Consider the following 22,927-nt stretch of genomic DNA (forward strand, 5'->3'; position numbering starts at 1 on the left):
GAGCTTAGGGATAAAAACGGCATCACAAATGTGCCCAAATGTGATGAGGTCATCACATTTGGGCATATTTGGGCAAGTGGCTATGGGTGAATTTAGCCCAAGGAGTGATTTTTTCATTAGCAAACTAATGCCTGGAATGCATTCAGAATCATGACAACTCCCTAGTTTGACACGTCACATGCTGCTTAAAGCATAATGCCATTTTGGCTGTTAATGGTGGCCATATGGATTTGGTCGCTGTGGCGACCCCTAAATCATTAGAGCATGCCCAGCTGGGCTACATTTGTGCAAAATTTGGCACTTTTAGACGAATTAGCGAAATATCCTCCACTAGAGGGCAAAAAAACAAAACAGAGCCCAGAAAGAAAACATGACATTAGTAGTAAGGTGAGACAAACACAATTTGTCTGTTCCCTACTGTTGTCCTTAACAATTAGCACATCTGGTGTATTTGCTGTAACACATTCAGGTTTCCATCATCGGAACATGTACATAACACCGGACAGTTTGAACATCCTCAGGTGGAAGTTAAGTCATTATGCCACACATACCGGTAGCTGTGTGTGTGTGTGTGTGTGTAGCCCACCAAATCTCTTATGTAACAACATGTCAAGTGCTTGTACAACATAGTCTTAGTATTGTATGACGTTTTTGATGACAGGATAACATGACATTTTTATTTTCTTTAACACATGGTGAATATAATTACTTTTTCTTAAGTGCATTTCACGTTTTGCGTATAGCTGCAGCACAGAACATATCAGCTATTATGGATAGTAATGTCAAACTAAATATTCAAACAACTTTGGTCCGGTTGAGTGTAATTAGTGGGGCTTTTAGACAAGCCATCTTCTATAGTATGGCTTTTATTCATATTTGTGATGACATAGTATGTATAGGCCTACTTTTGATTTGTTTTCGCAGCTGCTCGGATCTGAGAGGAGGTAGTTGGACTGAGTATGCCAAGGATTGCACCCAAGACCTCTACATTTGGAGGTATACCAGTCACAAATTGGGCAGGAACACTACACTTGGGGACTACATCAGGCTTGGAGTATTTGGGAAAAGGCATGTTCCATTTGCCATCTCGACCCATGGAAATTAATCAGTGAGGGAAGGTGTACTGTATAAGCAGGCGACTAATCTAGCCGCACCGTATACAGCACGGAAGAAATTAATGAATTAGTGTATGAATATCCTTTTAATAGTGCAGTCTTAACAGTGTATGTTTTCATTCAAATATAAATCACATCCATATATACATCACCAAATAAGTTAAATATTAAAACTGAATGCACAGTGTTTGTTACCGTTTCTGAAGAAAATAGAGTTTGTAGTGCGCACTTCCTGTAATACTTGACTCTGACCACAAGGGGGAGATAAAGTTCCACACAGTGAAATCTCCAAATGACAATGACACCCGGTCAGCCAAACTGGCGAATCAAAAGCCGATACTGTTATATAGCAGTTCAGTAGTGTACTTGTGCAAGCACTTGTGTGGCACCATTACAGGAAAACAGTGCCCTTGACCCTGCCACATCACCTAGGAATCCTCTTCCATTTTGACCATTTGGCATTCATATCCACCACACATTAAAGTCTCATGCAGGCCAAGCAAGGTCTCATAATCCTGGGTTCAAAGTAGCTTCTGAGTCGGGTCAGAGATTTGCAGGATAAACTAAGCAAACTGTTCCCTTAGATATGGTAAACAATGTATACAGTGTGTTGCCAGGTCAGTAGCTCCAATCATGGCTCACAGAGTTGAGGTCAGTAACGACTGTGCTCGTCTGTTGCTGTGACAATGACATCCATCCAGATCCTCATGGCTTCAGCGCTGGGAGCCACAAGGAAGAAGAGGCGTTCGTACGTCTTCACACAGAATGTCAGACTGGGCCTTGGAGACTGGGAGAAAGGAAACACCAAGTAAAAGGTTTTGCAAATGTCAAGTCACATAGAAAGTAGGAATGCACAATATTGAGATTTTGGCCGGTTATTACAATGATTTGGTTTTGGTTCTTCAACATTGTAGCAGCTATAACATTAACAAAGAATAAGTAATAAAGAATATGTGTGTAAGGACTAGGAATATATGTACATTAGTCATAATGTACCCATGGTAAGTGCCTATTTGGTTTGACATAAGTACAGTACCTACAGACAGGGTAAAATGAAAAGGGGTTTGTCTGTCGAATCTGTCAGTGCTCAGAGTGTAGGTTCAAGGTACTACAATACCTCTAGCGACCTTTGTCAACTGTAGAGCCAGTAGTGGCAGGGAAAACCTTTCTCTGCATGGTCCCTCTTTCTTCAAGAAAAATGCTGTGTGAGCTCCATGACTGTGAAGCTGAGCTATGCGTATGAATAGCCAATAATATATTTGAAGAGGAAAAAGACTACTGCTGTTCAACAAAAAAAAGGTCACATCTTTCTTAGGATTCGAGCCGGGCTCAGGCCAAATGTTTGTCTACTGGGCCGGGTCAGGCTCAAATCTTTAGGCCTGATTAAAGCTGCAGTGATAGCAGTTTGACTAGCTGCTAATCTTAAATTATCTTATGTTTTTCAGTCTACACAGACAAAATGTGTGACTGCCCTCTAGTGGATGAATAGGTATATAGCCTCATGGTTCTGAATCAACCTGAGGAATATTATAAATGCGTATGAGCATTGGGAAAATAAGACAAGAGAATGACAGCTTGGCATGCGTATTTTTGTAGAAGAGGCAAACTAATATTGTTTATGCCATTTGCTTTGATTGAATAATTGATTGAACACACGTGTACGATGTACTATGATTTGATTTGGGTGTGTACTTCTAAATAAAGTGTTAGTGTTGATTATCGTGTATTAATCTAATTATAGTAAACTAATACTATTATACTAAAAAGGATAAAGGTGAAGGGAAAAGAGACCTTCTTACAGTACAATGTTTCACGTTTACACATACAAATAAATTACACAATAATAAACACTTTATTTAGAACACTTTATTTAGAATGAAATCAAATCAAATCATATTACGGCGTAAATGTTCAATCAATCATTCAATCAAAGCAAACGGCATAAACAATATTAGTGTGCCTCTTCTACAAAAATAAAACTTACAAGTTACAGGCAGTTCTCTTGTATCATAGTGATACCGTATACTTACTTATTTTCCACCACCTCGCAGCAGAGATCAGACTATCCAGTCAAGAGCGTTATCATATCTATGCTCAGCCGCACATTAGATACAGTATATGCATTATAAATACCCCAGACTGAGCTGAGAAGCCATTGCAAATGGTAGGTTAAAAGAAGGTATTTATGGCTCACGCGAACATGGCCAATTGGGATCATATAGAAGCCTGACCAAGTCGTTAGTACCATAGAGCAGGGGTTCTCAACCTATTTGGGGGGTCCCCAAAATATTTAAAAAAAGACATTAAAAAACGGACTGGCTGGAAAATGGAAATTTAGAGTTTACATATAGTACACATAGTGCATGCATAAACTTTCCTTAATGATTATATCTGGTTTCAGTATGTATTTATGATGTATCTTCTCTATTATTAAGGTTATTGTAGCGGCCAATTTGTATTGGTGGTGGGGAGGGGGGTGGGGCGGGGGTCGCGAGACATGGCCAAAGCATTTTCGTGGGTCCCAGCCAAAAACGTTGAGAACCCCTGGTATAGAGGATTCAAACCCACAGTGTCCACAGTGGTAGGCAAGAAACTTACCACTGTGCCAGGCCACCCATATCTGGATTTATTTTTAATCTGTCTAATGCTAACATTTTAACGCAATTATTGTCACTGTTAGCTACAGTATATGACCGACATATTGTGTATCCTTAATCAAAATATAAGAACAAAGACCAAAATCCCTATGTAAATACTCAAAAGGGAAAAAGTGAAATCCTGCTGGTCAACAATCTGACCAGCAGCATCAGGGGTTATGACCCTGTACAAATCCTGTTATAAGTGCTCACTTATAACAGCTTTTTCACTTTTAAATAATTTCAACATGAGTTTGATCAAAACAGAAAAGAGAAAACCTTCTGCAAGGGCAGTGGAGGTTTATAATGATCATAACCTAAACTGACACACTTATTATTATTTATTCCCAGATTTACTCACCGTTGTGGCTGTACGTAGATGGTCATAGTACACTTCCTCTATTGCTTGGAAGTATATCACCCCCTTCAGTTTCCTCTCATCACAGTCTGCAGCATGAGAACAGAGAGAGTACAGTGTGTGGTAAATATAGACTGACTACAAAATTGTGATTTGCAATGGCTTCATTCATCATGAACTACACAAGAAGACTTCATTTGATTTTAGCCAATCACAACGCATTGTGAGCATGCAGACCTGCTGTTTTCGTGACACTGGCGTGCAACTAATAAATCAGGCTTCGTTCTGCTGGCCTTGTCTGACCTGTGTAGTACGCTAGTCGTCGGTGGTCCATGTCAAACAGGAACCATCTCCTCCTCCAGGTCTTCACCCTGCCCCCTCGTTTGGTCAGAAAGCCGGCGCAGCGCCGTGGGGTCATGCGCAGACCCATGCACCCAGCCACCCCGTGACCCAGCGACTCCACATGGGCCCGGAGGTCAAAGTTCGGAGAGAGGAAGAGGGGGAGGCTGTGCTGCTGAAAACACACACGCACACACACACACACACACACACACACACACACACACACACACACACACACACACAAACACTGAGTGTCCACTCCGTTCCCCTAAGCCTGACTTCTACTTGGTTGCGTGCCAGTGTCAGCTGATCAACAAGCTCACGTGTCACACTGTGACGACTTGTGAGCTTGTATATCAGCTGTTTTCGGTGAGCGACACCCGCCCACAAATAAGTATAACTCAGGTTTAGTCAACGCCATGTTGATCTGATCGATGGATAGGAAAAAACAAGTATGACTCTGTCATAACTGCCAGGTGCAACAAGCTCTTGTTCGTTTCCAACGTTCTTTTGTTGATTCACTCACTGTGTTTTGTTATGGTGGTCCTCTAGCTCCAGTTAGCTCATAACATTAGCTTCTGTTGCCACTCACTCCGCATTGTGGCGTTCTTATGCCATTCAGACTCTATCATTGGCTTAGGAGTCAGCCAATCATGACTAGGTCGCTAGTAAGGTCGCAACTAAAATCATCTTTACGGTCGTCAGTAGTGGTTGGTACAAATGTAGTCCAGGCGCTTTTCAAGAACCTGGCAAAAATGGCAATTAAATCTACACCATGTGTAGTAAGTTGGAACTAGCCTCTGTCTGACTTGAGGCTGATACTAGGCCTATCTCACAGCCCGTTTTTCACGCCCACTTCCGGTAAATAGTGGTGACTTTAACATGAGCATTTACACGTTTTTTTCTCTGGAGAATCTAAGTACATTTTCTAATGTAAAAATGTGACAGACCAATATTATTATGAAGCAAACAATATGGTAAATCAGCTCGAACAGATAGAACAAACCTTACCTTGAGAAAACAAAAGTTGTAGACTTCTTAAATTACCTCTGTTAACATGAAGCGTCTATGGAGTGACGTCACGCTATCACCACTAACCCCGAAAGGGGGCGTATTAAGGGGGGCGGGGAAATTCTGTGAGATAGGCTTCTTGGTGCTGTAGTTGGTTACCTCTGGGGAGGTGGGGACTGACGTGGGGGTTGGCTGCTCCTGTGGGTCAGGGCCTGTCCTCGGTGGTGTCTCTGTCTCTGATGGCTCTGTCCTGCTGGGAGAGCTGAGCTCTCTCTGTCGTCTCTCCTCCACCAACAAACGCCGCCGCTCTTCCTGCACACACACACACACACACACACACACACACACACACACACACACACACACACACACACACACACACACACACACACACACACACACACACACACACACGAATGAGGTTGAGATATTTTTACATATCCCCTCAAGGTTTGCATCAAAGAACTCTGTTGCATGAAACATGGGCAATTGGGCATGGTGCTCTCTGTAAAAACATTGTGTCCATAGTCCATACAGAGTTCTGTTATCGAGTTCTGCTATATTCACATGGCTGCCATTTTATGCTTACTTACGTTATAAAACAGAAACACATTAGAAGCACATTATTTCACACCACCACAGCGGAAGTAAGTTGATTTATTCAGTTGATTGATTTACCATTTTCCTAAAACAAAAAAAGAGTGACTACATTGTTGTAAAGCCGACTTGAAAAACAACCAATCTAATCGCAAACAACCTTAGTTGGCAGTGAACTCACAAGGCTTCACCCGCAGAGCCAAATCACAAGCATATGGCTGAACATTTACCGTCCTAATTTGTGGCCCATACTGAATACATGCATTAGAAGAGGCGTCCAGCCGTCTGCTTGCTGGCTGTTTTCTTGGTCTGGTGGTCACGTGTGAGTTGCGTGGGTGTCCATCAACGGTCAGACAGCCATGTCTAATGCAGTGTGTCGGTGGCGATTAGGAATGTCTGTCAGTCAGTGTTCCTGCAGGTGACTCACCCTCTCTCTGAGCAGTCTCTCTCTCTCCGCCTTGGCCTCCCTCAGCCTCTTCTCTATCTCCACCAGGTCCAGCAGTCCCAGGCACGGGCTGCGGGCATGACAATACATTGTTTAAAGCAATGTTGAGCATGATATAAGTCAAAATATTATTGATCATCTTTATCTTTTGTCTGTGCGCTGTGAGAGTGGAAGCAGAAGTAATGATTCCGTTCACTCTTTTTGCATGCAGAAGCAGGTCTCAAAAATCACACTAATAGAATATAAACAATTACAAACAAAACACAGATTCTGCTAATATGCATTATTTAAAATAAAATGTCCTGGTATTTTTAGATAGAGAACTGCCATCAACGGTAATAATAATCATTTCACTTTCCCAAATTTCTGTTCTTTTACAGATGTGGTGTGCCTGTGTGTGTGTGTGTGTGTGTGTGTGTGTGTGTGTGTGTGTGTGTGTCAGTCAGGAGCTAATTCTGCCTAACCATTGTACCTATCACAGGCCTAGATTTATTGTGCAAACTGCCAGTAGGCTAGAAGTACCTCCACTTCATGCTTTATACTAATTACATAAGTTCTCTATTATTTAACTTTAATTTCATAATGGAAGTCAAGGAAACGTCACTGATGTCATGGGCTGGTCACATGAATGTGTAAAAAATTAAAATGTCATATGCACACTGCTAGTGTGACTTAGACTTAGAACTTCAACCAACTTTATGTCGTTTTTAGAAACCATTCACATCCACAAAGACTGTCCGGTGTAGAATGGAATGTAGTATCAGTAACATTCCTTTTCTGTGCTCTCCATGAAAAGTCTTCAAGTGTATCAACCCTCACCCCCCGCACTGTATTTCTATTCCTTTGACATCCATCAAAAGAGCTACACAACTGACCTGGCAGCGCGAGAGCTGCTGGCGCTGTTGCACGGCGTGAGGAGCCCGCCGCCATTGCTATGCCCAAGTCGGTGCCCATTGCTGTGCCCATTGCTTAGTCTGTGGGACGTGAGGGGGGAAGCAAGGGCCTCTGGGCTCTGGCTGTCTGGCTCTGTCCTCACCAGGCCTGCATGAGGAAGAGAAGAGCCAAACACACCAGGACAATACGCATTAAGGTGCAAATTGTGTTACATAAGGTGGCACGAGGAAAGCAAAGCAATGAGATACTAGGATGGGAGAATGTTTAGGGAGGAATCACGCAATGAATCTACATACTAATTACATTAAAATCGGCACCTAATCCATTGGTTCTCAACCTTTTCAGGCCGTGGCCCCCCAAAATGAGCATAATGTGAACTGGGGATCCCCCGCCCCGACAAGCACTTGGAATTGTAGGAGTTGAGGCATTACATTTAGTTTCACTCAGTTCCATAATGCGAGATGTTGTCCCTGTAGGTCAGCTATTTTCACAATTTTAGCCTCATTCTTAGGTAATAAGTAACACACACACACACACACACACACACACACACACACACACACACACACACACACACACACACACACACACACACACACACACACACACACACACACACACACACACACACACACACACACACACACACACACACACACACACACACACACACACACACACACAGCCCTCAACATAGATCTAACTATCCTGACATTCTGTCAGGTGTGTATAATGTTTGACTCACAGCAGTGACTCAGTTTGAGTCACAGTAGTCAACCCAATACACAGAAACTCTACTGGCTCATCCGGTCTATACAGGTAAGTCTTGCTTATAGCACAGCAATAATATGACACACCTTCGACTCAAACGAAAAGGGAGGGAGCTGAACAAACAGACGGACAAAATGGTAAGAATGGAAAGAGAAAGGCCCATTGTTACAGGTCAAAGTGCTCCTGGTTTAATAACATCACAAAAGAAAACTAATAAATGCCAATTGCAGCTCACCTTGTACTGAAAGCGGCCTATCAGTGAGTTTGCGGTGTGAGCTTCGTCGTCGGGGTAAACTTGCAGATTCTTTAAATGGTTCCTGGCACAAAAGTAGCAGATTGTTGTGAAACATAAGCATAAATGAATGCGGTGACGTTAAACCTCATACAAATATGCATCCATCTGTGGTGATGCAAAGCATACCTGAGGTGAACTGTGAATGGTTGGCGGAGAAAGTGACATCATGCAGGGGGCGGAACCTGTGATGTTTGACCAATCGGTGAGTGGCTTCTTTTCTTTTAAAATCTGATAGAAGAGTGACCAAAGTCAGACTCAGCTTTAAAAACTCTGCTGTAAAACAACAACAAAAACAGTTTTAAACTGTCATGAATCGGGCTAAAAAATCTAAAACACCAGTAGACATGCTACAAAGCTGGGGTCAATGTTTAGCTGTAACAAATACTCCGCGAGAGGCAAAGAGAACAGCAACAGACATATCATACATGACTAAGAATGGAATCTTGTCTCCACTTCCTAGCATCGCCCTAATGAGTTAAAGAATTATCGCTCTCACTATCTTTCCTTCCCTCCCTCCCTCCCTGACTCACAAACACATGAGCAATTCAGTCAGCACATGTGCCATTTGTTTAACTCTAGTCTGTCTCTCTATTGCATGCCAGCACTGGCCGCTATGAAGGAGTATTCAGCATAGCTTCTCCCTGATACAGCAGGTTCTCACGATAATCATCCAGCACCAGGACGTTACAGTCACACTGTAGTCACACAGAGCCGGTTGTACAGTCAGACCTACAGCCTGCCCCTCTCTCCTCCTGTAGGCTGCCACTCCCTTCTGCCCTCCCTCCAGCTCTGTACATTCCCTAACCTAGAACCGCTCAGTGAAATCCTGACAACACACACTAAAGAGGCCCATAAATTGATCGGTTTGAGCTTACCGTTGCTTTTTTGTTGTTGCATGGACTTAAAAACTGCTTCCCAGCTTCTATTCCTCTCTGTCATACAAAAGCAGACAGTCACCCTTCGTCCCTCATATCTCTTACTCCTCCCTCTCTCCCTCCCTCTAGCTTGAGGTTCTCTCTCTCTCCCTCTACTCCTTCCCTGTCCCCGTCTCCTCCCCTAGTTTTAACTGGTGCTGTCATAATTCTTATCAAAGGCATACCATTGGTTGCACCACAAACCCTGACCACAGTTCAATTAGCATCTCATAACCACACACTTTGGACCACTAAATATAAATAAATTAGGTTACAGATGGTGACAAAAGAGCTAAACGTATCAAACGAGTCTATGGACAATATTGAAGAAATAAACCAACAAATGAGTGAATAGTTTGATGAATAAATGGAATTGACCTGAAGATCAACAGACTCTGGTGATAGAGACATGGTATAGACTAGAGGAAACAGAGTTAAATCAAAAAGATGTTTAACATGCTGAAGCTCAGTAAAACTTGTCTTTTATGCCTACCTTTTGAGTTGTATGGAGCAAGTCTCTCTTCTCTTTCCTCAATGCGTTTAGCTCCCTCTCCTTCTCTCTCTCCATTTCTTTCAGCTGCCGCTCCAACTGCTGGACTCGTTCCTGAAAATCAGGGGAATTATTCCCTCGGCACACAATGCCATGCATTCTATTCAAAAGATGCATTACCACAGCAGACATTTTAGCTGTTAGGGCCAAGGTTATGTAATGTAGCCTATAATGATGTGCTGTAATATTAGGTAAACAAAACTTTCCTGCACACAATATCACACGACAGTGAATCGATGCAGTGTGTCATTGCAACTCAGTCCATTTGGGGAGGAACAATGCAAATCAAACAACCATTTGCAAGTTAAAGGGCTGGGGCATGAGAGCGATATATGAGAGCAAGGCTAAAAGGCTCGCCAATGTGACAGATGATTGTTTGACATCAATGTTGTGCTCGTTGTCTCCACCTTTGGGACACAGCATATGTGTCAGAGAGAGAAAGAGACAGAGACAGAGAAAGGTATAGCAATGAACTGTCAACTCCAGTGAGGTTTCAGTGCAGCTGAGTAAACTCCCTTAACTCCACCACATACAATCCCATCTGTTCTTCAGCTCTCAGCTCTCATTCTCTCTGCAGTCTGCCTCGCTTCTCAAACCATAAGAGACACAATCTGGAATCTATTTAAATTCTGGGTGTATTCACATTAATAGTTTAGTTTATAAATTTGGATGGAAATTCAGGCCTTGCTATCATTACCGTCTACAAAATATGTGTGGAAAAAACCCTTTACAGTCTGCCACACTACATGTACAAATGTTGGTCAGGTGACTTAGAATATCACTTCAGGGATAAAAAGCTCAGTCATGTACTTTGAGGGACTTTAAGCCAATACCCGTCTAATCCTAATTCTGTCACTGCTGTAACCTACTGGTTCACATGCCATTGAGGAGCCCCTACCGGGAAGAGGTAATGCCTCCGTCCTACGCCTCTACTAGCTCAACATTCCCCAATCCCCATCCTGCTCAACATTCCCCATTGACAGGTGCTGCCAATTAAATAGGACCATGTGCAGTGACAAAGATCACTCTCCCTACAACCGGCTTCCCTCCCGTGAACATGGGCCAATTGTGTTTGTATAGACGATTGGCAAGGCTGGAAGTACCATGCTGGGTTCAAACCCCTAGACTCCACAGTGGTGGGCAGGTACTTTACCCATGGGCAGGTACTTTACCCATGGGCAGGTACTTTACCCATGGGCAGGTACTTTACCCATGGGCAGGTACTTTACCCATGGGCAGGTACTTTACCCATGCGCTACCCGAGTGCCCTTCTAATCCTTCCTAATTCTAATTCTAAGTCATAGAAACCAACAATGTGCACCAAAATACAAAAAGCCTTTCAAAATCTTTGAACATGGTCACCCTGCGGTAAAGACCTCTTCAAATCCCCATGTCAGTCCCTCTGTGAAAACTCCACTTCTGTGTTGTCTTGTCTCCCATTTGTCTTTCTTTCAGTTCTTAGTTGATGGACCAGCCCTGAACTTTGCTAGTAATTCCTGTTTCATTCTCCATCGTTCCTTGTCTCCCCATCTTCCTCACCTGTAACCAATCCCACCCCACCTCCTGTTCTTCCTCTCTTTCATCATTCCCCTTTGTGGTTCTCAGGGCGGCCTCTAATGTCATTACTGACGACAGGGTGATTCTGGTGAGTGAGAGGAGAGAAGAGTTCACGCTCATGTCAGTGTTTGTTTGGAGGTGGTGGAAGGGGGGGGGGGGCAGTTTGAGGGACGGTCCCTCAAACACGCCCTGGCGGCTGTGGAAACAAAGAGCTGTGTGTGCGCACGTGCATGCGTGTATGTTTGCATGAATTAATTATGCTTAAAAACAACTGAGGCACATCATTCTACTAGAATGAAAATACTTTGCTTTACAGTGAGAGTAAAAGTAAAAGAAAGTGACAGAAAGAGAGATAAAGACAACACGTGTGTGTGTGTGTGTGTGTGTGTGTGTGTGGTGTGTGTGTGTGTGTGTGTGTGTGTGTGTGTGTGTGTGTGTGTGTGTGTGTGTGTGTGTGTGTGTGTGTGTGTGTGTGTGTGTGTGTGTGTGTGTGTGTGTGTGTGTGAGAGAGAGAGAGTGTGTGTGTAAAGCCCTATTTCACACTAATGCACTCAATGGACTGAGCAGCAGTTAATCCCGTGCTGGGTGCTGGCCAACCACAGTAAACAGTGACTAAGAGCACATGACAACGTAGATAAGCTTGTAAAACAAGTCTGGAGCAGCTGTGAAATTCTCTGTTTAACAGCTTACCTGTGTGGTGTTGATAGCATGCTGCTGATTTGAGATCTCCCGTTCCAGCTCTCCCTCTCCCACTCGCTCTTTCCTCACTTCCATTCCTCTGTCCTCCTCATTCTGCTCCTCTTCTTCATCTATGTGTGTCTCTTGCTCCAAGACACGGAACTCCCAGTCATCAAAGGTCCGAACTGCAGCCTCCATCTTCTCTCTCTCCTGTACAAGAGAGACAAATTTGTTTTAAGGCTTCTAATGTACATTGGAAGATCTTCTTGGCAAATGATGATTCCGTTTTGGAAGAGAATGAACTTCACTGTCCAAATGTTTGTAATTCAATGTGTGTGTAGGCTGCACAACAGTGACACTTGGTGGTGAAAACCAACCAAACGCTATTTTCGTGCTCGGACACAGCCAGCCAGCCAGGGACCCAGGGACACACATAGCTGTCTATAGGAGTGGTTGCACCACTCAAAAAAGACAAGGGACTTCAGTCTCTTTTACAAGTGTGAACTGGCAAGCCATGCTTTGAAAAGTATATATATATATTTTTTTGCTGCTATTACTGTTTACAAGAAAATAATTGATCACTGGTAAAAGCAAGGTAATTCTAATGGAATTTAGAGTACAACTTTGATTATCGATAGATGCTAATCCATAGAGGTTTAGAAGTTCCTTTTCATTTCAATAATCAAACAATGCTTATCGGCATTCACTGTTCCAAGTTCACATCGGAAGTATAAACAAAGACAATAACACTGGAAGCACAGAAGTGACAAAAGATAAGACAAAGAAAACAAGACAGGACATGCACGTGAAAACAGAGTGAGAAAATGTGATGTCAAACAGTAGCGAGCCAGCATGGAGATCTCTCTCTCTTTCACTTGTTTTCATCTACAGTATGCCCTTTGCTCCGTAAAGCAAATAGGTAACAAACCTGTTTTGGTCAAATGCCCTTAAACAGTTCACTTGTGACTTCACAAAGCATGGAACAACAAACAGCCACTGGGTGGAACGGAACCATTCATTAAATGCAACCCATAAAACAAGTTCCATGTCTCTGTCATCATTATGTTCTGAGAGACACCAGGTACAATAAGCAGTCTGTTTGTGTCTTTAGCTCAGACACATCAGGTAAAACAGTCTGTTTGTGTCTTTAGCTCAGACACATCAGGTAAAACAGGTACTGCGCAATCACTGAAAGGCACACAGCTAGAATGTGCGACAGACAGACGATATACTGTATATATATATATAGTATACTGCAGCACCGTCAAGCGTCAACATAGTATATCATGACACACATCACCATGTCCTTAAGGCAGTTCACAGAGTAGCAGATGTATTTCATTTCATTTCTGTGACACTGTCAACAACACAACTTAATTTTTTAAAATTACAAATAATCTGTAATTATGTTTAATCCAGCACGAAGAGGATTAAGTTAAGTAAGTAATTTGAGATCCATACATTCTTCCTCAGTACCAGCTTGGCAATAACCAAAATAAGGTACAAATTGAACTGTATATTATAGTAGTATATAACTAGAAAAGGTGCCCCTCAGGGCACAGGTCTCCACCAGGGCAGGTCAGGTTGTGGCCTCCTGGTGGCGCTATAATAGGCCAATGTGAAAAGGGTAACATTTTCTCTTACGCCTTGGATGGCAATTGGATGATTTGAGGCATTTTGTTCCAAAAATGTGTTCTGCAAAAATCCACCTGTTGGTGGAGCTATAACAGGCCAATGTGAAAAGGGTGGGATATATTCCTCAGCCTAGTAGGAAAGTCCTTGAAGATTTCACGTAAATTGCACGCTGCATTCATGATTTGAGGCTTTTTGTTCAAAATCCTGCAAACTTTGAAAGCCAATGTTAGCCAATTCGGATGGAATATGAAATATCGCACAGATCCGTCTTGAACACATGACTATAGAGATAGTGTGTAACGATTTGTGGGATTCTTGGACAGAATCTGGAGGAGTAATATCCAAAAATGTGTTTTTCAAAAGTCGGCCTCCTGGTGGCGCTATAAGAGGCCGTTCTGGAAACTTTGGGGCAGAGGTTCATTGTTGGCATCCAGGGAGTGTGTGTGCAAAATCAACCAGGTTAAAGGTGCCGGAGATTAGCTGGTAACAGACGGACGGACGGACGGACACACACACACGTGCAAAACATACTCTCTCCCTATGCCTTCAGCCTGGTGGAGACAATGATGAGTGACAGTAGTTTAAAATGTCTAATACCAGTTGCTCAATGTTGCTGTAGTCTGTATACAGTAGTGAAGATAGGAGCTAGACAGTCATTTGTAAATGTGGCTGTTGTGCAGATCAGGCCATCACCTGCTGTAGCTGCAGTGCCAGCTGCACTCTCTGGCTCTCTGGCTGACTGGGGATCAGCCTCTCCTTCTCCTCAAAGCACCTCCTGAACTCCTCCACTCTGCTCCTCTCCTTTTCCAGGCTCTCTCGTTCCTAAAGTCACAGTTAAGTTTGAAATGTTTTTATTCTGTTGCTAATTACATTTCATCTTCAGTTTTATGTGAAGCACAATAGCAAGTCACTTTTCTTTCATAAATGCTAGTAGTATAAGTGTAGAAGAAGTCAACATAACGTTCAGTTTATTGAAGGCAGCTATTGTAATGTGTTGGACGCTAAGTTGGCTTCTTTCTGTCTAACTAATGGCTGCTGATCAAGAGACTGCATACCCTCTGCTATAGAAAGAGATTATGGCTCCAAGGCATCACATTTCCACTTGCGCAAGCAGAGCGCGCAAGTACTGTGATCGGCTGGGTATGTATGTCAGTGTTGTCCACTGTATGACATGTCGGTGTTGTCCACCGGCCAATAAGGGACCACCATTCTTGATGACTAACTAAGATACGTTTGGTGATCGGCTGGGTATGTGTATATGTATGTCGGGGTAAGAATGGTGGTCCCTAATTGGCTGTTGATGGTGACGTAACTAAGGTACGTTTCAAGGTTGGTATAAGGACAATAACGGGTCTAAAGGATTTAGAACAGCAGTTGTAATAGACATTAGTTAGTAGCAGTACTGGCGCGCTCTGCTTGCGCACAAGTAGGCCATGTATGGCCTACTTGGCCATGTAGACTTTGCCTACTTGTGCAAGTTGTGCAAGTTGGCACCTCGACAGAGTGCATTTCTAGTTATAAAAATGTGTTCTTCGTCTCACCCAGTTTTTTCTCAGAAAAGACGGACGGTTGACCCTCTATGTGATTAACTCAAAAGGGTTACATACAATTGTGTATATTATTCACACAATAGGAAAATGTTCGTGTGCAATGCATGCCAAGTCACTTCCCCACGTCATGTGTGGCAACTATGAACCACTGTAAAACACGACAGGTAGACAATACCTGAAGGGAGTGTCTCTTACTTTGTGTCTGTCGGTGTGTCTGTGCTTCTCAATATGTTTGGCCTCGTTCTGTAGTGCCTGTAGCTGCTGTGTGTGTCTGTGCAGCTGTTTCCTCTCCGTCTGCAACTCGCCTTGGAGCAGGGCTATCTCCAGCTGCAGCTGAGAGGACAGTAGATAATCATAATCATAGACAGTGAATGGTGCCCGAGAAACAGATGACTATGCCATTTCACTGTGAGTATGTTGGCATCTGGAAATGGCATATGGCTGCAACGTGAAGCTGAAGACGTTTTATTCAACTATCCTGTGCAACAGATTTGACTCTCTGTTCACTGGCAAACGGGCCCCAACAATGGCCAGCAAGCATGTTCCTGTAGACATCATGACAAATTATTTTCCAGAGTTGTCATCAGTGACACATAGTTTCATTCATCAACTCACCTCAATCTTTAGTTCCTCCTTCTGATGATCGATCTCTGTGATTCGCTGTTGGAACATGGAGGGCGATGGCAAGACCCTTGCTGACCCCACCTCTAGATGTTTGGTACGGGACTGTGAGTGGATGAAAATGTTATATAGCTGACCATACAAAATCATCAATTCAGAACGCTACATTAGAAATATACAATAGCCACACAAAAAAAAACATTAAAAAAAAAAAGCATCACTTGGATGCAGAGTTGCAGACATTCACTTACCTTCTCACTCTCTGTGCTGCTGCTCTCCGTATCAGACTCTGCCCCCGATGAGGTTGGACTCCATCCTCCAGCCACTTGTGTGATCCACGGTGGCCTCAGCCCTGGTTCCCATTGGCTCCTGGAGCTGTCCATAGTGTGCCGGGGCATTTCTGAGGTCAGGAGGAGGTGGGGGTGATACTTAATGAGAGGTAAAGTTTAGGGGGCCTCTGCTGGCATGACTTGACTAAATGTTGTGGTAATCTGATCCAGTGGCTGATTGAAGGCGTGCGAGGGATCAGGTGACAGATCACAGAGGGGCTATCACAGCTGAGTAATAACAAGCCCTGACCTAAAGCATTAACCACTGAAATCCCTCCAGGATTACAGAAACTGGGCTGGTGATAATAGAGAAAACACCTTGAGAGGTAAATGGGAAGTAATAGTATAAGAAAGGTGGGAGGTGGTTTTGGGTTGTTTTTCAGGGTTTGCATTAAGGACAGGGGTATACATGGCCTTTTAAGTGCATCATAGTGAGAGGTGCATAAACACCACAAGACTGATCAATGCAATACTACAGCATAACTTTGCCCACAGATATGCATTAATGCATATAAAATAAGGGGTTAAACACTTTGAAGGACTCTTCATGGTGTAATCCTATATCTGCTCCGCTTAAGTGTGTTAACCAGAGCGAATATCGTTAAAACCGTAACATCAAAGTGCATTACAGTACATGTTGTTGTTGTTATGGGTATATTTCAAGCTATATGTACAGTACTGTACATACTGTACAGTATGCACAATGCTCACACACACACACACACACACACACACACACACACACACACACACACACACACACACACACACACACACACACACACACACACACACACACACACACACACACACACACACACACACACACACACACGTGGGAAAATACTCTTGATTCCCATTGTCAAACCCTTTCCCACCCTCTCCTCAGGCACTCTGTCCTCTCTTTATTTTCTCTTTTTCTCCATCCAGACCTTATTAGGCTACAGGCAATGGAAAGAAGGAAGGGGGTGGCAGAGGAGAAGGAGCATCAAGATAAATATACAACCCACATGCTGTATTTGAGTGAGGGGTTCCAAACACCAGCTGGACTGGCACACAGAGGCAGGGAGGGCAGAGTTCGCAGCAAGTGTTCATTAAACCCAGAAAGAGTACAAAAATAACCCTTTACAATCTCAGAGTGACATTATAGTTGAGTATTTTGCAGTGTGCCGGACTTCAAATGTATTAGTCCCCGAGGGGTCATTGTTTTTGCAGAATTAGTGCAACATAAAAAAATCACACCCGTGTGAACTGAGTGGTGCAACTCCGTGTGGGGGTGCCCGAAATTTCCATGCCCACAGGAACGCGCCCGGGTGGAGGACCATTATATTTTGCACCAGGGTTGAACCAGTTCTGTTCTATTTTTCTCGTCTAATTGAGTGTTTCCATTGAAAATGAATTGGTTCTGAACCCTGAAAACTTGGTTCGGAATCAGAACTGGAACCAAAAAATACTGGAAACCAAAGTGGGCGTGTCACTATTCTACAGGTTTGAAGTTGCAGATGCAATATAAACAATGGGAAAAATTATCATTTAAAAAAAGAAAAGGAAAACTGCTATTGACGATGGAATTTCCCCCGTGAAATGGACACTTCGACCGGTCATATTCTACACGTGGGGCAACTGTTCGCCTGCTCCCCAGGCGGGCTCTCCCAGCCACCCACCCACACACATAGCTCCGTAAGGGAGTGGTTGCACCACTCAAAAACTACACAACAGGACAGCTGCTTCTAAAAGTGCAAAAAAATTAAAATGTTCTATCCAAAATATATATATATTTTTTGTCATCAAAGTTTTTTAATAAGTATATCCAAAATATATAGACATTTGGCAGCTTTTAGAACGAAGCCCTTCCTGTGTTTTCACTGCCGATTATGATAAATAATATGGTTGGATTGCAAATATACTGTACATTACTTTGGTACATTAAATGATAACTTACATTAAATGCCACATCAAATTACTCTATATGCTTGCACGTCATGGGATGCTCATGCTTCCAATAAAAGCTGTCAGCTTTTAAGTAAAACCAGTGTTTGTCACCTGACCTCTAGGCTAGATAAAGTTCAGAGCAGCAGATACAGTATCACCACCAGTACAACCCAGAGGCATTCACGAGTAAAGTCCACGCTTTCATGTCAACACAGGCACATGTCAAACATAACAAACAGAAGGCTAAACAAACACAATGCACATACAAGAGTGAGAGAGAATGAATGAATGAGTGCATGATTGTGTGTGTGTGTGTGTGTGTGTGTGTGTGTGTGTGTGTGTGTGTGTGTGTGTGTGTGTGGGGGGGGGGGGAGTGAGTGAGAAAGAGTGGGCTGGATAGCAAAAAGAGGCAAAAAGAGAGCAAAGTCATGCAGCAAAGGGAGGCAAACATGATGGAGAGGAAGATTAAATGACAAAATGTTGTTTTAATGAGCCCACACTAATTGGTCTAGATAGCAGGGGAGTGGCATGGGAGATTAGAGAAAGAGAATAAACAGAGTTCAAGAGTGTGTGTGTGTCTGTGTGTGTGTGCTACAGCATATTATAACTTCCCAGAAAACACACACACACACACACACACACACACACACACACACACACACACACACACACACACACACACACACACACACACACACACACACACACACACACACACACACACACACACACACACACACAAGACACACACCAAATGTGAAGGAGTACAGGAGTTAGAGGGGACTAGGGAGAGAGGAATGCCACTATCTCTGTCACATTATCTCACCATGTGCTCAAAGCAGCCAAGTTTACTCTCACATCACACTTGACAATCCACACTGTGAAGTTTCTCCGACCCTATGGCCACAGGCCACACTGTTCTAATTTCAGTTGCATTTGATCTCCTATAGTCCATACTGAACATCCTTTCACTCCACACATTTTAACATTATAAGACTTTGTTCACTGATCTCTTTCCATCCAGATTCGGCACAAACATGGCGTTACATTTGTTTTACTACTATGCCACCAAAATGTGGAATGCCCTACCAACAGACATCAAAAAGTGTGACTCCTTACCCTCCTTCAAAACAGCCATAAAAAAACACCTGTCTGCAATTTGCAGCTGATCCTAGTAGAGTCTAACCACATTTGATCACATTTTCTTTCTGGAAATAAAAACGTCTGGGTTTCCGAAGGGTGGCTGGTATCTCCCTTAGAGATAGGGTGAGAAGTTCAGTCACACGAGAGAGTCTCGGAGTAGAACCGCTGCTCCTTCGCCTGGAATGGAGCCAGTTTAGGTGGTTCGGGCATCTGGTTAGGATGCCTCTCGGGCGTCTCCCTAGGGAGGTCCTCGAGGTACGTCCCACTGGGAGGAGACCCCGGGGCAGACCAAGGCGCAGTTGGAGGAAATACATCGACTCACTGGCCTTGGAACGTCTCGGGATCGCCCAGGAGGAAGTCACTAATGTTGCTCTGGAGAGGGAAGTTTGGAAGACGCTGGTGGAGCCCACGACCTGACTACGGATAAGCGGTTGAAGATGGATGGATGGGTTTCCGAGGCATTTGAATTAAATTAATGCACAGAAGCCTGGGTCATAGTCATTAGTCAAGTCAGTATCAGTTCAATGATTAATTCAAAAAGTTAATTGAACCTATGCTTCATGATTCTCTTGATTAGAGTGAATATAAAAATCTTGCTATGGCAGAAACATGGTTGTTTAGGGCTTTTGTATAGTCTAAATAGAACTGACCGTAGTCTTGATAGGGCCTAATCTGTTGGTGCTTTTGAGCTTTACTGGTATTTCCTGTAAGGACAAGAGGGTACTAGTCATGTGGGCTAAAGCAGAAATTCCACATTGGCAGTACTTTCACCACCACATTTACTTCATTGTATTTGTTAAAAACTGCCCTCAAGACAAAAGCTTTCTCTAGTTCCATTTTAGGAAGATCTGCATAATCAGGGAACCACAGATTGGTTGAAGGTCCCGTAGTTGGCCATCGGATATCTTGGCTATGACTTTTGCAGAGCCACGGTCAGCAATAAATCCTGTAAGGACATTGGCTGCACGACAATAACACTTCATTAGTCAATCTAAGCAAATGTTATATTTAGTTTACTCTGCAGTATGTTGGTTCTGTTCCATCTTCAGAGGGTACAAGACCAGCTCCAGTTGTTAGGCCAGTGGACTGGAAGGGCAAGAGACATATTACTTACAGGCCAAAATTACAGGTTGTCGTTTCAGTCAAATAGACCCATCTCTAAGCCTTAGTCTGTCAAATCAATTATAGACTCAACATCATGACATCAGTCAGTCAGTGTTTCACGCAATATTTCCAGACACATTTCCAATTTCTTTACAAACGATGACATCCTGCCATGAAGGAGCACAATGACATCAGACATATCAAGTGCCCCAGAATACCCAGTGACCTCAGCTCCCACTGCACACAGCTATTGGCTGAGAGCCGGCAGGCAGGAAGCTGTCATAGAAACACTAGGTCTCTTTTGGTCCTTGATCGTTTACCATTTACCTAGGGGCAAGGCAAGGGCATAAAATGTATTCACTGCTAACTGGTGGCTTGAGAACACAGGTGGTTGTAGGATATTCTGTGGCAATGTACTTTATCAAAGAAAATACCCACAATCGGAGCAATATACTGGTGTGCAGATTTTTATTGGTTTTAATGTACTTTTAACTTTATCATCAAATCTATTGTGATGTGTGAGGTAGAGTCCCTGGATGTGTCAGAAATGGTTATTACATGCAAACTAGTAAAAACTATGCTTTTATACAGGCTAAGCATACATATGCCCATATTTAAATTATATGGATGAACGTTTTGCATACTCTGCACAACTGCTGTAGGCTACTGCTCTACATTCAGTAAGAGTAATACACATTAGGCTATCTTGTTTGTGCATAGTATAGTACGGAATGTGCTCAATGCAGCACTAATTGGCACAGGCTCCCGTGTAACTATTGCTGGCGTTGGTGCTCGTTCAACAGCTCCAACAGAGATTCCATTTGCCTGAGAATTTCTCTCCTGATGCAAGGGAACTAGTGAGCCATTAATGACAGTCTGGGAGGAAGGGCTCAGACATAGATTTGTTCATAATGGCCAAAACAAGGCGTGTGAGAGAATGACTGAACGCAAACCTATGAATTCCCATGACACCAACCCTCCCAGGGAAATTCATTCACTCAGCAGCACTCCCTATACACTCCCACCCTTTGTTTATGCTCTGTTCTGAATCTGATGAGGGTGGATAACGGGGGATATCACAAGAACATTGTAAACAAAGTGGGAGTTAACGTAAACTGAGCTTGCCATGGGATAATGATTCTTATTGTAGGTATAGACTCATAAATAACAGGCCATTGCAACTCATATGCCTAATGAAAAAAATATCTTAATCATGTCTCATATTTAGGGCAAAGGGCGCGTACAAGTTAGTAGTGTAATTCTGCATCAGCCACGATTGTTCATTGACAAAGAAAGTGTGTAGGCATTCGCAGGCGCGCAGGTAATTTCGCATAACAAAAACTAAATTGGCAACTTTAATTATCTAAATGTGAAATCCAAACTTTAATTGACGACTCGATCGCCCTACACATCAAGTTTGTTCATTCATCTTTGATAATAACCATTAAAGATGAATTAACAAATTATTTCAGTGTTTCTGTCATCTTAAATAGGTCAACATACGTGAACATGTGACAAATTAAGTCGTTAACTTCACTTGAAACTACTCGTTACGAACGGTAGTGGCACAGAGAAATAAACCTTACCTGAGAAAACGGACAGAAATTCAGTGAAAAGTGATATAGTTCCTCAATAACTGCATATTGTGGCAACTGGCAAGTCAAGAAGAGCGACTGGGTGAACTTCAGCGCGCTTTCACTTTCTCAGCGTCCGTCCAGTCCACTGTTTCTGCTTTGTTTTCTGTATGGATGGACAGCTTCGTCTTACGCCTTGATATCTTTATCTTCGCTTGATTTGATTCAATCTCTCCAAATAGTTTCCCATGAAAAGTGGCAGCTCACTGAGCTGTCGGCGTCAACAGGTGAAATGGAATGTACTAGTGCATGTGCGAGAGCAAGGGAGGCGGGCACTAAAGTTTTTTGTGTGAAGCGCGCGGCTCGACTCGAAACAACACCGCCAGTTTCAGTACAGTCCCCACCGTAGTGGGACTTTTATTCACAGAACTGGCGCGACGACACCACTTTACTTTCTTTGTTACAGGAGCTATAGTTCTACGTCGTTACAATGTCACTTGACTTGGGCACAGTGCCAAGTTGCCAACACACCTCTTCCGCCTTTCAGACTCGACCCTTGGTTATTTATTGCTTAGAGCAGAACCCCTCTCCCTTCACTGAAAAGCATTTATCACACTGCCCTACCGCCTCCGAGTCCTCACAGCTTCTTTCTGAATGAGTATAGATTATTTTTTCCAGTGACGTGTGGGAGAGTATGGGCAGAGGACGTTCAGGGTGGCAAACTGTTTAAGTGGATGGTGTGGGGGGGGGGGCTTAACCTGAGGCTGAGCAGATGGGGGACAGAGTGGGTAAAAGAACAGCTGGCAGTGGCATCTTTTCTTTTCAAAAGCCAAACAGGGCTTTTCTATGAAAAAAAAACACTGCCACCAAAACACC

At 43.2% G+C, this 22,927-nt stretch overlaps 1 protein-coding gene across 2 annotated transcripts; it reads right to left on the reverse strand.

The window, feature by feature from the left end:
* Positions 1-1,186: 1,186 nt before the first annotated feature.
* phldb3 (pleckstrin homology-like domain, family B, member 3) lies at positions 1,187-22,433 on the reverse strand. Of its 2 annotated transcripts, none has more exons than XM_079504596.1 (15): positions 22,064-22,433; positions 16,221-16,369; positions 15,964-16,074; positions 15,544-15,681; positions 14,492-14,620; positions 12,176-12,373; positions 9,872-9,982; positions 8,591-8,692; positions 8,405-8,486; positions 7,380-7,545; positions 6,487-6,574; positions 5,622-5,774; positions 4,413-4,620; positions 4,113-4,198; positions 1,187-1,902 (listed from the first exon to the last, which is right to left on the reverse strand). In XM_079504596.1, exons 2-15 carry the CDS (start codon positions 16,365-16,367, stop codon positions 1,768-1,770), a joined length of 1,854 nt encoding a protein of 617 aa, XP_079360722.1. In that variant the 5' UTR covers positions 16,368-16,369; positions 22,064-22,433; the 3' UTR covers positions 1,187-1,767. The 2 variants fall into 2 exon arrangements, with proteins under 2 accessions (XP_079360722.1, XP_079360721.1); XM_079504595.1 differs by having other exon boundaries at positions 4,413-4,623; positions 22,064-22,429.
* Between the last annotated feature and the right edge of the window lie 494 nt (positions 22,434-22,927).

The sequence above is a fragment of the Electrona antarctica genome (assembly GCF_951216825.1).
Source record: "Electrona antarctica genome assembly, chromosome: 6".
NCBI lineage: Eukaryota > Metazoa > Chordata > Actinopteri > Myctophiformes > Myctophidae > Electrona > Electrona antarctica.